The following is a 15,774-nucleotide window of genomic DNA, read 5'->3' as shown; positions in this document are numbered from 1 at the left end:
GTGAACCACACTTGTAAAATTTCTAAGTGCCACTCTAAAGATATGAAAAAAAATAAAATAGCAAAACCAAAAAAGATAAGCTACGGTCAAAGCAATACTTCAATTATGTAACCTAATCCAGTTATTATGTTATGTCATATTACATAAAATCAGTTACGTTTCTGAGAGCACCTGAATATCTCCATTAATTCTAAAAACATAATTTATTCGTAAGAACGAGGCCATATATGATGTTCCTTTTGTAGATGAATGTGGTAAAAGTAAATATTCAGTCTTAAAGGGAATAACATTTGTTTTCTTTTTCTCAATGAAAGTGCATAACTAAAGTTGCGTGAATTGGTTTTGTGAAACGTTCTACGTGAACGGGTAATTACATTACATTATAGGAAAAAATTAACTAGCTGTGAAGAATTTTAACTTTTATTTCAAACGTTTCATTTTTGAATATATGTTGCAACTTTATAGAAAAGAAAATGAAGAAGTATTAAAAAATGTGAGAAAATGTCGACTTTTTGTGTCTGGGATTTTGTGTTACTTTTTAATTACTGTAAAATAATATGAGAAATTAATTTGATTATATAAAAAATATAAAATAAAAAAATTTTCAAAAGTATATAAGTGGACATAAATAAAAATTTGTATAATTAAATAAGGAAAGTATTTAAAAAATTTAGAAATCAATCTGAGTATATAAAAAGAATAAAACAAAAATCTTTGAAAATACATAAGTGCACATAAATAAAAATTTTTACAATTGAATGAGGAAATTATTAAAACAATTTTCTAGTCGTTATTAAAAATGTAGAGATATGTCTTCCGATCAAACTTGTAAAATAAAAACCTTGTTGCATTGAGAGAAAACCAGAACCACTTTTCCTTAATACCTATTATATCAGAGATTAACTTAAAGTTACGTGAAAGTTGTCTGATCGACTTTTTCCTTTTTTGAACGCATTTGACCACCTACTTTGGAATTTGCTTAGACAAGTACGAAACTATAATTAACTATCGGACTTAGAAAGCTCGTGTCGAATAGCTACAGAACTACTTATTTTACGAAAAAGAAGAACTACATCTACATTTTTCAGTTTGTAGATAATCGTGTGATAATTGCTGACAAAAGTCAATAATTTCCTAATCAAACTAATTGAAGTTTCATAATCAAACTAAAGACTACTATTAGTTTCAACTAAGGATTACTATTAGTTTCAACTAAGGACTACCATTAGTATAATAACAGTTGATGATTGTAGTATAAGTACAAGAGTTACATTTTTTTTTTATAAAGTTTTGGTAAATAAATAATTTCTAGTACATTACATTTATTTAAATCCAGCAAAAAGTGTGAACGATAAAACTACCGATAATAAATTTTTATCATGAACTAGCTCTGATTATTTAGTGAAAGAAACTAGTTTTCATGTAAAATATTTTTATGTACTGAGCCTGTTGAGTGACAGGTATAATTAGTCCTCCATAAGAAAATTTAGAATTAAGAAATTCCTGTATTTCTATTTTTTTAAATTATTAAATTTCCAAGTTTTTGAATTTCCAAATTTCTAAATCTCTGAATTTTTAAAGGTAAAATCTAATTTACTTAATTTTCACACGATAGTTCAATCTGCTAATTCGGCCATTTTCTCGTCATCATTAAACCAACTTGACAGCATTTCAAAGTACATTTATTTTCCAACGTTCAGTTACAAAAATACTAAGTAAATACGTTACAAAATAAGTAAATCATATACAAAAATATTAAGTTGTACTTTTATAAAGCACAAGAAATTTTAAAAGACAAGAAATAAAATTTTTATTCAGATTAAAAAGAAACAAAGAAGAAATGAGTATTTAACAGTAATAAAAAAAAGAAATTTATCCAACAAGAAAATAAAGTTTGTCAAATAAAAAAGAAAGAGTTTACAGAACAGAATTTAATCAAGCAAGAAAGTTATCGAGCAGAATTCTATCGGATCAGAAATCCGATATTGACGCGGACATAAATCACAAGTCAATGTCTGTGCATGTTGATAAAACATGTATTTCTAGTCACGTAACGGTATAGTCACCGTTTGCAGGAAGCATATACATCGGTCACTTCCGTATTCCTAAGTTGACCGCATTAATATATCGCGCAAAGTGCACTGTTTCGCGAGGACATTTTCTATTTCATAAAAACGCCATTTTAACTGGCGCACGCTTTGCAAGAACGACTGACCTTAATGTTCCACCTTCACCGTTCCACTTCCTGATTTCCCACCGTGCAAAATGATCGCTTTCGTTTAAACATCCAAGAAGATACTTTGAAGAAAGTATCGAGCTTTGAAACAATGTTGAAAGTTAATTCGAGCGTAATTTTCTGGAGTCGATTAAGTTCAATGATTAACTAGGGAAAAGGAGTGAAAGTAGAACTAGACTTAGCATGTCTAGCGGTTTTAACTGACATAATTATACGTCTTTAATTAAAGCTACTGTACAAATTAAAACTGGTGATTTGAGTTAGGAAATCTTGTTACGTTTTATGTGTAACAATTATGTTGAAATGTAGGTTAATTGAAACTTTGAACTTGACTTGTGAGCTTCGTTGAATTAATGTTAACATTGAAACGTTATGTGAAATATTGAAACGATTAATGGAGACGTTTGTTGGTTACAGATGTTTTATTGGAAAACGTGGAAGTATAAAAAGTATAAAAACAGATAAATATACGGTGCTTCGGAAACATTGTTTCGCGAATTGCTTTGATCTTGTTCCTTCTTTCATTGCTGGCAATTAGTTCCCGGAAGGTATTCATAATTTCTAACACAGAAGTTTCCGAGTTTTCTTCGTTACGTGAAATATCGAGCAGGTTTTGTTCTGATTATAGTAGAGTTCCGGTTCCGGTGTTTGAGAGAAGGAAAGTGAAGGAAAGTCGCAACCTCTTTTGATTTCTACAACAAAACTTGAGAGCGATTTTACTTAAACGTGAAAATCGTAAGTGAAATTATTGAACAAATGGAAATAATTGACGAATGAATTTGCGTTCGTTGATTTTCCTTCTGTTTTCTTTTTTACGCAAAACATTTTCCTGTTCGACTTGCAACTTTTAGTGAATAATGAAACAGTACAAAGTTCAAAGTTAATGTTTTCAATTTTATCATTAAATATTAATGTTAAATTTGAATATTTTTATAGGATTTTTAGCGATGATAACTACATTGTAACAAAATAGAAAACAATCTGTTGCAATAAATATTAGTTCATGTACTCGTTCGAAGCAAATGAGAAAATCCTTTCATTTATGTTCTTTGCTGTTATTATCGATTTTCAATTAATTTTCAGTTATCTTATGAGAACTCAAAATATTGAAAATTCTTTAGCATTCTCTAAAATTCCTTAAAATTTAAATATACAAATTTTTTTAAATCTTCAAAATTGATTTGTTTAAAATAATATTCAGACACGTACATGTAAACATAATCTAAATATAAAAAAATGTATAAAAATTGACAAAAAATATGAATTTTGTTTGATATGAAAAAAATCACAGCAAGAACGTCGATTTCTCCCTAATTACATATCACTCAAAGCGTGTCGCATGTTGATAAGAAACATGACAAACATTTCATTCATTTTCTCTACAAAATTGTTAAATGCCACAAAGAAGAGAATTGCTCCCAGAATCTTGATTAAAGATTCAGCATGATTAAAGTAAAATTAATACCCATTGATTAAGTATGTCAATCATATGGTTTTGTTTTGTGATGCAACAATAATTTAAATTTAATTTTACCCCCTTCCTCATTTTCATTTTCTAAATTTTAGACTGTCTATTTTGTTTAAAAATTTGCACGGTCAATTTTAGTATAAAAGAAAGTCGAAAGTCTGCCAGGAAATAGAAAATCAATTCTCAGTAAATTAAACGCAAGGCCATCTTTAGCAATCGTATATGTAGCAAATATACTATATGTAGCAAGTAGTACCGACTGAAAGTCTGTTAGCTTTCTAATACCAACTGTTGTTATCTGGAAACCAATTAATGTTCTTTATCATCGATTTTTTAAATACTGAAATTGATTTATGTTTCTATTAATAAGATCTTGATATTTCCAGCTTGAAATTAATATTAGAATTTTAAAAAATAGCATTTATCTGTAACTTCTTAAGTAGCACATTGTCATGAAGGTTATCAGTGACTTTTCCCATAAATAATAATTTTCAGTAATTTTAGTAGAAGATCAATTATAATAATCTTCTATATAATTGCTACCACACTATAATTTTAAACAATAAATTGAATATATAAACTAAAAAAACAGCATTAGCCTACTTTTCAAGCTTCAAACGAAATTTCCAAGATTTCAAACGAACTTTTTCACCAAGCCAAAAAAGGAAAGAATGCTTTTACAATGCTTAAACCCATCACTACATCTTCCACAAGAACCAATGCGACTTTAACAGAACTACATAAATAAAAGAAAAAACCAAAACTCTAAAATTAATATTACTCGGCAAACTTAAAAATTCCAAAGATCCTCACTCTGGCATTTAACAATCTCATCTAACACATAACATGCGACACGCAAAAACACGTACCGATATAACCTAACTGATCGATTAAAAACAAATTAAAACATCGAATTAAGCAAGAAAAAAAATATAAACAATCATCTGTTCCTGATCATCAGTACTGATTTTCAGTGACAGGACGAACTTCGTTTCCAGACTGTTGGTACCCAGCTGGGTACTGTATCTGACTGGAGTACTGCTGATTGTAACCAGTCGATTGACCCTGATATTGGTCAGCCTGAGTCTGGTACTGCGGTTGGTACTCAGCACTCTGAGGTTGGTACTGAGCTGCTGGTTGATACTGAGCTTGCTGAGGTTGGTACTGAGCCTGCTGAGGTTGGTACTGAGCTTGCTGAGGTTGGTACTGAGCTTGATACTGTGCTTGCTGAGGTTCGTACTGCGCTTGCTGAGCTTCGTACTGAGATTGTTGCGAAGGTTGCGATTGAACAGGTTGAGGCACGTAGGGCTTCTCAGGGCGATAAGTGATTTGGTTAGCTATGATGTTGTACGGAATTTGAGCTTGGTACTTCAGCAGGCTCTGAATTTGGGGTGGAATGTTGGTTGAGTATTGTGGACGAGGCTCTGCTGGAAGCTGTTGGGGTTGTGGTCGTTGCTGGTGTGCTTGTCTTCTTTGTCGGGAATACTCGGGAGCTGGCTCTGAAGGTTGAGCTCGAGTCGAGGCTCGTCCGAAGGATGCTGCTTGCACCACTGGTTCTGTTGGTTGTCGGCTGAGGAGATCCTTGTAATGACTTTCCACTTGCTGCTGTTGCTCCCTTATTGATGGCTCCGGATTGAATCTAAGAATACAAAATTTTAATTATTTTGATTGTACTAGTGGACATTAATTTCTAAATGGTTTAAGCTCCAAGACTTTCAGTTGACTAATTGTTAAATTAGATTAGTCAAGTTTAACCAGCGATTTATATTTTTCTCAAACTTCTAACTTTGCAAATTTTCACATTGCTCAAGGGACTCAAGTTTATAAATTTTCAACGATCTAAATTTTTCTGAAACCCCAAACATTGCAGGTTGTCAAATTAGTCAAGTTTAAAAAATTTTCGTGAAACTCCCAACTTTGCAAATTCCACATTGTTCAAGTGACTTAAATTCATAAATTTCCAGCGATCTAAATTTGTCTGAAACTCGCAACTTCACAAATTATCTAGTTGTCAAATTACTCAAGTATATAAAATTCCCAGCAATCTAAATTTTCCTTCAAATTTCCAAAATTCCAAGATCCCTCAATTCTCAAATCTCCAAAGTACAAAATTTCCCAACTTCCCAAATCCTCAATTCTCAAATCTCCAAAGTACAAAATTTTCCAACTTCCCAAATCCTCAATTCTCAAATCTCCAAAGTACAAAATTTCCCAACTTCCCAAATCCTCAACCCCCACATTCCCAAACTCACAAATCCCACATTTTACTTCTTTAAAAATTTATTAAACCTCAACTACAAATATTTTACCCACAAGAAATAAATAAAAAGAAAGTCCTCAAAATTCATAACAGTTATCAAAATTCAAAATTCATCAAATTTAACATTGCCTTTTGCCTAAAATGCAATTTAAGGGACATCTCACCTAAACTGCTCAGGAATAACATTAATGTAAGGCGTCTGAGCCTGGAATTTTAAGATCTGCTCGAGCGATGGAGGCAAGTTTGTTGAATATCTGTACTGAGGTTCAGGAGGCGGTTGCGAAAGTCTGCGGCTTTGTTGCGGCACACCTTCCGGTCTGTGCTCTGGCGCTTGCCTTCTGTGTCTGGGTGGACCACGTGGTTTCCCGCGGTAAGATGGACGCCGTGGTTCTGGAGCTTCCTGTTCCTGGCGTTGGTATTGAACCGGTTGATTACCTTGAGTTTCTCCCTGTGCTGTCACTAACGCATCGTACCTGTAATATTAAATTATTCATCAAATATTGTTAACTCTAATATGCATTGTTTTTTTCTAATATCAAAAATAAAGATAGCATAAGCTTAACCCTTTATACTATATTTGTGAATATACCCACCAAAAAGTTATGGTTGATTAAATCTTAGTAATTGAATTTTATTTCTGATGAACTAAATGATGCATTGATACCTAAATGATATCTTGATATTTAGTTGTCAAAATTAATTTTGAACAGCCAAGTGTTTTACCATATTTGTGATGAACTAAATGATGCCTTGCTACCTAGATGGTACCTTGATATTTAGTTATCAAAATTAATTTTGAACAGCCAAGTGTTTTACCATATTTGTGGTGAACTAAATGATGCCTTACTACCTAAATGGTACCTTGATATTTAGTTATCAAAATTAATTTTGAGCAGCCAAGTGTTTTACCATATTTGTGGTGAACTAAATGATGTCTTAATACCTAAATGGTACCTTGATATTTAGTTATCAAAATTAATTTTGAACAGCCAACTGTTTTACCATATTTGTGATGAACTGAATGGTACCTTCATACCAAAATAGTACCTTGACATTTAGTTATAAAAATTAATTTTGAACAGCCAAGTGTTTTACCATTAATCTGAACTTTTACCACTGATATAATAATTTGAAGTAGTTGATCATTAATCTTAATCAACTAAATAATAATTTTAACTAGTTCATTACTAATCCCAAGTTAACTATTAATTCTAGCAAGTTTAATTTTACCATCTTTTTTTAATTTTATCACCCACTAAAATCTTGAGCAGCAAATTCAGCTTCTGTCTAATGACTATCAGTAGAAAAAAGAAAATTGAATTGCACCTAAACGGTTCAGGAATGATGTTCACATATGGAAGTTGGGTCTGGAACTCCAGTAGTTGTTTAATGTACTGCGGTGCGCTATCCAAACTTTTCGATGGTAGCTGAGCTGGTTCAGGCTGCGGTAGAGCTTGCGGTTGTGGTTGCCGTTGTGGATGAGGTCGTTGTCGCTGTCTAACTGGAATCGTTGCCTCCGAATATTGCTGTTGTGGCCCTGGCAATGATTGACGATCGTACGATCTCCAGCTCACCCTTGATCCTTTCGACAGTAAAATTTCAAGTTTACTTTTAATCGACAGTTCAAACTGTCTGGAACGTTGGAATGACGAAATTGCAGCATAAACTGGTTCTTAAGTTTAGAAACACGGAACCGGCTTGCGTTCGAACGGAAAGTGTGGACAGTTCTAGTTTGAACTAAATATACGAATTATTCGGACTTAAAATTTTTAGTAATACGAAACGTAAAATAGATAATGAATACTGTTAAATATAATGCGGAAAGTATGTGACTTGATTTCAGATAACTGGATCGACAAGTTTGATTATGCGATTTAATGGTCTGATATGATATAATATCGTATGCTAATGTACAATTGGTTCAATGCTATGCAAATTGCATTTCAAACTTCGGGAACTTTCTCGAGGTTTACCTTTGACATTATAAAAACTTAGTGCACTTTGATCTTAAGTTGGAAGCAAACATTATTGGTTTTGACTATATTGTATAGTTTGATCCAAAGTAAAATTGTCTTGAATGTATCATTAATTGGACATTGAAAATTTTTTATGTATAACATTATTTGCTTTTCAAATGATGTATCACGTGTATGACATATGTATCACATATGCTACATGTATCACATTGTATACCACATGTAACACAAATATTACATATACCACGTGTATAACATATACCACATATACTAGGTATATCACATGTGTCACATATGCCACATGTATTGCATGTATCACATATACCACATATATCACATATGTCACATATGTCACATATGCCACATGTATTACATGTATTACATATACTACATTTATCACATGTATTACATATACAACATTTATCACATATATCACATATATTGCATGTATAACATATACTACATTTATTACATGTATTACATATGCAACATATATCACATATATCACATGTATTGTATGTATCATATATACTACATATACCACATGTATCACATATGTCACATATGCCACATGTATTACCTGTATCACATATACTACATTCATCACATGTATTACATATGTAACATATACCACATATACCACATGTACTACATGCATCATATGTACCACATATATCACATATATCACATATACCACATATGTACACCACATGTATCAATTTTATTGTTAAATTTTAATGAGACCAATTAACTTTCTGAACTAATTTAAATTCTATTATTCAAGTTCTCCATTTAATTAAAATTACATATGTTATATTTAATGTTAAATTGATATTTACCGCTGGGATCATTGTATTGAAGAGATTTAGCAGAAGAGCTAGGATCATATGAACTTCGAATGATCGACTGTGGCTGACTGTGTCCATCCGATGCTCCCTGAATATTATATTGTCCAGTAGTAGCTCCCTGGAAATTGTACCTTTCTGCTCCACCATCAGTGGAACCCCGAATATTGAAATTTGTATGGCCATCATTGCCACTTTGAACGTTCGAGTGACCATCTGAGGCGCCTTGAATTGTGAAACCACCGTTCACTGGTTCTACAGAACAAAAATTTAAAAAAGCTTGTAATAAAAATTGATTAACTGATAATTTAAAATTGTACTTCGAGTTTAAATAAATGGTTACTTTGTTGAACATTTCTAAATGTGCCACGGATTTAACAAGTAATTAATAAGCAAAACTTCTAATTAGATGAATAAGGAAATCTAATTATAAGTATGGATTGCAAATATAGAGAGATACATTATACTCGAAGATTTTTCTGGTCGTATCGGTAACACATATCTATCTTTTACCACTTTGTTCTGTGTATTGAACTCCTTTCCCTTCCTGTATTGTTAGACCCTGGGCGACTCGGTTCCCGTCACTAGGTCCTTGTATTGAAAATTGTGCTATGCACATGGGAAGTGCTATTAGCAGTATGACCTGTAAAATACAATCATTTGTACTCAGATAAAATTATTTTCTATTTATGTGTCTGGTTCAATAATTAACGTTATGTATGAAGTTTTCAATTAAAAATAAATGAGATGAAAAATATATGGGTGTTTTTCTGCAGACGACGTGAATTTCTAAAAAATCGAATAATTTACAGAAATTAAAAGTAAGAAATTTAAAATTTATTTTCGTAAGTATAATAGTCAATAGCGTTATTACTAATACTTGATTATTTATTTGTACATAGAGCAATTCATTTAGAATGTTCAATTAGTTTTTATTTTGAATGACTCAATGTCTGCAGCCACTGAATTTTATTAACAACCTAATACAACCTAAGTAATGTAACCTAAGGAATAATTAAAAATAATTAACTTCAATTAAATGAAACTGTGTCATTTCGTAATTATTTGTTTCCAACGTATTGCTTAAGTAACATAATATCTAAAATCCTATTTTTAGTATTAACTAATGTAGAAAACATAAGTGAAAGTTTCTATATAAACAAAAAATATTTTCAATATTTTCTAAGTGGCTCAAGGAACATTCCCTTTAATCTCTCTTGGATTGAATTTCGAGTTCAACCATAAATAAAACAAAGTCAGGATTATTGCATAAGTTCATGGTACTGGACATACCAGTTAGAGTTCAGATTTTTAGAATGAGTTACACGTTCGATTAAAGAGATAGAACTTTCGAGATACTGGTATCAGAGTATTAATAAAATCGTCGTTGTTGAAATTATGAATATTTAGAAATATTTGAAATTAGGAATAATTGCAAGTATTAAAAATTACAAATAATTGCAAATGTTAAAAATTATGCATGATTGCAAATATTAAAAATTAGAAATGATTGCAAATATTAAAAAGTACAAATGATTGCAAATATTAAAAATTACGAATGATTGCAAATGTTAAAAATTATGAATGATTGCAAATATTAAAAACTACAAATGATTGCAAATATTAAAAATTATGGATAATTGCAAATATTAAAAATTACAAATGATTGCAAATGTTAAAAATTACAAATGATTGCAAATATTAAAAATTACAAATAATTGCAAACATTAAAAATTATGAATAATTGCAAATATTAAAAATCACGAATAATTGCAAGTATTAAAAATTCGAATAATCGCAAATATTATTTTAAAATTATGGTCGACGAAATTATAATAAAAAAATGAACATTCCAACCATAATTTTAACTTAATTTTATCGAGTAATAATAAGAAGCACAATTCGAACAACATTGAAAGTGAAATCTCGGAAGATTTAGGTTATGTCGAACTTCGGGGTTAAATTACGTAACGCACTATTTTAGTCTAGAATGGCAGAGCTCGATATAGTGATAGTAACTATTACTCGTGTGTGGTTTATGTGTTTATATGGAATTGTATTTCACGAACAGTGCAATATATCTATGAGGGAAAGTTGCAACTTTGAGGCCATATTCTTAGTAATCACGAACCTAATATATCTCTAGAACAGCGTAAAAATATTTCCAAAAATCGTGTGAATATTTCCAAATTAATATTTTCAATCTATTATACATTTTAACTTCCAACAAATTTTTATAAAATTTCAAGTTTGCTCAGAAAATAATTATAAATCAAGATTTATAGCTATCTATTAGCATTAGCTATCAAAGTTTAAATTACTTCCATGCTAATTAAAATCTTCTAATGAGATGTATTCAAATCTAACACAATTACAGTGGAGAAAGTACAGTTCTGTGAAACTACGAAAGGCAAACTTAATCATTAGGGTTAATTAAATTAATTATACGATCCGAATACTGCTTAATCAGTTCCGTTTTTCAAGCAGTTTGTCGAGGTTTAACTGCATTCTCTACATGGAAGTACATGCACCTTGTACCATCTGATTATGCTAAAGAGGAAATCGTGTAATCTATTCGTTGCGTCATTTTCAACGTACATTCAATTAAATATTTATTGCTAGCAACGTGAATGAAATATTTAACATTTTTGTAACTGTTATTAACATTCTGATATTTCATTTCTAATTTTTTATTTTCTTAGGCAAGATTTCATTTTGTATATCAATTTCTTGGGAATTTAAAATAAGTTTATTGACAAATTTTACAAACTTAAGAAAAATATACTGAAGTATCTAATTTCATATTTTACAGAAAATAATATACTTCAAATAAATATTCTTGTACTAAAAATTCAGATATTTAGGTAAAATTTAGAAAATGTTATTTCTAAAGTTCTGTTTAATTTTCACTTTTTAATTTTAGTTTTTAAAATGCATGGTGAATATGCAAATTCGTAATAAAGTACCAATTATCTCAAAGTCGAATTCCAGACCAACAAAATCGCAGTTGGAGGGAAAGTTACGCGTGTTCGATCAGAAGCCGCAGTTTCCGTAATCGGGAAAGGTGACGTTGGAATCTTTCGTCTAACATTCCAAGTTAGCTGTAAGAAAAAGCAACGAAACGTATCTGGAAACCTGGACTAAGTGTAACGATCAAGCACACCGTTACGGGAATTATACGCTCACCGGTAGAAAGTGAAATATAAATTAGCCAACAAGACACGCCTGACTCGATCTTTCGATCGAAAAAGAAGGAGAATTCGAATTATGGGTTCAACTTGTCCACAAATGTCCTTCTATCAAAATTGAAAGTGATGCAAGGAGTATTCACATTTAATGAAAGTGATGCATAGGAGTTACTCGAAGACACTGCACTGTTCAACTAATGTTTTTCATATATTATATTATATAAAAATATGTTTAACTAATATTAAGAATGATAAACACTGTAAATAGTTCACACTGAGACTACCAGATAGTTAAAATTATTTCGGATGTCACATTTGATGTTAAAAATTTTGTGCCTTTGTAGAAATATTTGTCACATTTTTTGATATGAAGAATGGTTTTATAGGTTATGTGAAGCTTCAGTAATTACTTAAATAACTAAAAAATAAATATGTAATAAATTTTACACTTTATTGTAGACTTTATACCTTTATTGTACTTTATTATATTGTTTTTTCTTATTGTACACTTTATTACCTTTAAGAATGGTTGTATAGGTTATGTGAATCTTCAGTATTTACTTAAATAAGTAGAAAATAAGTATGTAATAAATTTTACACTTTATTTTTAATTTGAAAGTAAGTGTGCATTATTTAGCTACATAAATTATTTTACAAGAAATTTTCTGTTTATTTGTTACAGATGTCTATTAATTTTAGATCAAGTATGTTTCAGGATATTCTGAGGATAACTTGTACTTATAACACACTCTATAAATTTTTAAAAAATTACAAATAATTGTATACAATGAACAAAATTGCGAATACTTGTATAAGATTGCACTCTTGCCTAATACAGATGATTTTATGGTATACTTCACATCGTAACGTGAGAAAGCGTGACATTTTACAGTAGACATATGACGCTCAGTAATCATAAAGAAATAAATTTGCTGTAACGACCTGTCTTATTATCAATGAGATTGTTACAACGTAATAATTGCAGCTTATGAAATTATGTTGCCCATTTGAGTATTTTTTAACTTTACGTCGAGTGAAAAATGTTAACTCGCTTTTGGAAATAAGGAACGTGTCAACTTAATAGCTTAATAGTTTTAAAAAGAAATTTTATGATAAATTTAATCAATCGATTCGAGATTTTCTGAATATTAACTTAGATAAATTACTATTCTATTAATGCAAAATGCACAAACAGGAAGCACGACGTATTCCACAATAAATTAATTTTGAACTCATTTGTCAAATCTACCCCTAAATATTCCTTTCACAAACTTCATATCAATTGTAACACAATATACATAATCTAACATAATATACTATGGTATTCACCGTAGTAAATATTGATTAATACAAATTACCTATAAAGTGAAATAAATTAAAATTCAACAACCCTGCTATGAAACATATAATACTAAAAAATGCAATTCAATTAACCGCCGATAAAAATTAATGACAATAGAAACAATTTATTATTTCTCAAGTAATACATCATTTAATACTGTGTCTAATTACTCTTTTCTTTATTCCAATGATTCCTAACAAGATCACATATCTCATTTATCATTTTCAATTTGCAAGTGATTTCTAAATTACTATCCTTTGTTCAAGTAATGAATATTCTCAGCAAGATCACGCAAGTGATTTATCACTTTCAGCACGTCAAATATTTACAAATTTCCTTCGTTTTATCCTAAACAAAAGCGCATAAGTGTTACTCATTCATAACTTTCAGCACATAAAATATTTATAACATTTCTTTGTTCAAACAAAATCACGTAAGTCTCATTTATCACTTTTAGTATATAAAATATTTGCAACTATTTTCTCTTTGTTCGAGTAATTAATATCCCAAGATAAGTGCTGTCCATTTATCATTTTGAGCGCATAAAATATTTGCAAACTTTTATTTGTATCTTGAATAAGATCGTAAGTGCTTGTCATTTATCACTTTCAAAATATAAAATATTTGTTAAAAATGTTAATGGAATAGTTTTCTTTCCACTGAGCATGTAATAACTATAATTTCGCGAAACACGGAAATGAAAATATTGACTTACCAACAAATTCATGGTGAGAAAGCTAGCTGCTCGATGCGTTCAAGGGTGGAGTGTATCTGAGGCGGTCGCGCGGTCACCGGAATAACTTTATAGGCGGCTACGTAAAAGGTGCCTTTCGACGACGGGGATGTGACTACTCTTACCACCTCTACCACCTCGAACGATTCCCCATCACTGTACCATGGTTTCACTGTCAACGGTGACTGCTCTATGCACACCGATCCCTTCGTGCCCTTTACAGTGATGACTTCCTCAAAACTCCTAGAAACACAACAAAATTTCAGTCGTAACATGAATTTACTCTTAATATCTGGTTCAACTTTGCGAGATACACAACACTCGCTGCTCTTCACCCTTTCGGCCATAATTGCGTCGAACTTTTCCCTTAACTTCGCCCTCACGAATCATCAAGACTGCACAACCAATGGGCTTTTAACGATAAAAAATTCTGTTCAATGTAACGATTTAGCATGAGTGAATCACATCTGGTTGAAGCGACCCTGAATTTAACCCTTCAGCAACTGCAATTTGGGGGAACTAAACTTAAACTCTATACAATATTAATATTTCGTAAAATTACCTAAAAATGGTGTTAAGAGCAAATGTTAAATTTAGGAGAAATCAGGAAAGTTTCGGGTTCGATTGACATATCGTGGTCGAAAACAAATGTTCAATTTTTGTTTCCCGAAACGTTGAAATCTTACAACCCCTAGAAACAAGAGTTTCGAGTTTCGAGGATTCGAAATTTTGCACTTTTATCGTGATTCGAAACTCTCGAAGGGCAGATAAGGAAACGTATGAAATCAACGAACGAAGAATCGCAGTGTGCCTCGAATATTTGATTCGCGTGTCGTATCCCGAATATTCAGTGCTGATGCTTTGCGAATGCTCGGCGATTAGTTTTCGTTTTTGAGGATACAAGCGGATCGACACTCGATCGTGATTGTAGAACTGCAGAGCGATGCGAGCTTAAATTTTGTCGACATCGGTCTCAAAATAAGATATTCAGAAACAAAATCACTTCAAGTTTCGAGAGTTTCGAGTTCCGTGTTTCGAAATTTTGTGAAGCGATTCGAGGTTCGAATTTAAAAATTCGGTTCGGCTTTCTAATAAAATTCTCAATTCCAATATGGCGGTCAAATAATCAATTCTTGTCGAGTTTACGAAAGATTCTCATAGTTGGAGAGAACGAAAAACGAAAGGGAATGTAAAGGAAATAAGTCTTGCAGGCTCTCTCTGTGATGCATTTCAGTTTTTAGCACGCGATTTGTGTGTAATTCAATTCGTTATGAATAAGAAACAATCTTATTAGCATTTAAACATTAATTGAAATATTTATATGTAAACTTAAGAATCTAATAAGTTTCTAATTTCTTTTTAAATAATAGTAGTTAAAGTAACGAGAGTTATCCAAATGAAACATTTCAATTAACAGAAATTATTGAATAATAATTTTCTATATTTAATTCTGAAGTTTAAATACATGATTTAAAAATAGTACAATTCTATTTCATCAAGAAAATTTAACTGTTCATCATTTTGATTGTTATTGAACATAAATTTTTAGATTACACGTTAACTGACGATCATGAAGAAAATAAGTTCGCTCCACTTTAATAGTAAACGGCAAAAAATAAGGCAGTTACTAAGTTTCCTATAATAAATTCACGTGCAAGTTCATTAAACAAGCTTTCTCTTCTCCATTCAGTTAGTAGCATAATCTCAATTTTCCATTAAATTATCC

The 15,774-nt window shown here is 30.9% G+C and overlaps 1 protein-coding gene across 1 annotated transcript; it reads right to left on the bottom strand.

Annotated features, from left to right (window-relative positions):
- Window positions 1-2,639: 2,639 nt before the first annotated feature.
- On the bottom strand, window positions 2,640-14,162 carry LOC100883474 (uncharacterized). The gene is made up of 6 exons (XM_076533180.1): window positions 14,031-14,162; window positions 9,299-9,428; window positions 8,780-9,040; window positions 7,291-7,546; window positions 6,129-6,437; window positions 2,640-5,343 (listed from the first exon to the last, which is right to left on the bottom strand). Exons 1-6 carry the CDS (start codon window positions 14,040-14,042, stop codon window positions 4,662-4,664), a joined length of 1,650 nt encoding a protein of 549 aa, XP_076389295.1. The 5' UTR covers window positions 14,043-14,162; the 3' UTR covers window positions 2,640-4,661.
- Between the last annotated feature and the right edge of the window lie 1,612 nt (window positions 14,163-15,774).

This window comes from Megachile rotundata, chromosome 7, assembly GCF_050947335.1.
Source record: "Megachile rotundata isolate GNS110a chromosome 7, iyMegRotu1, whole genome shotgun sequence".
NCBI lineage: Eukaryota > Metazoa > Arthropoda > Insecta > Hymenoptera > Megachilidae > Megachile > Megachile rotundata.
The sequence above is the reverse complement of the archived record's forward strand: the minus strand, read 5'-3'. Positions and strand labels throughout refer to the sequence as shown.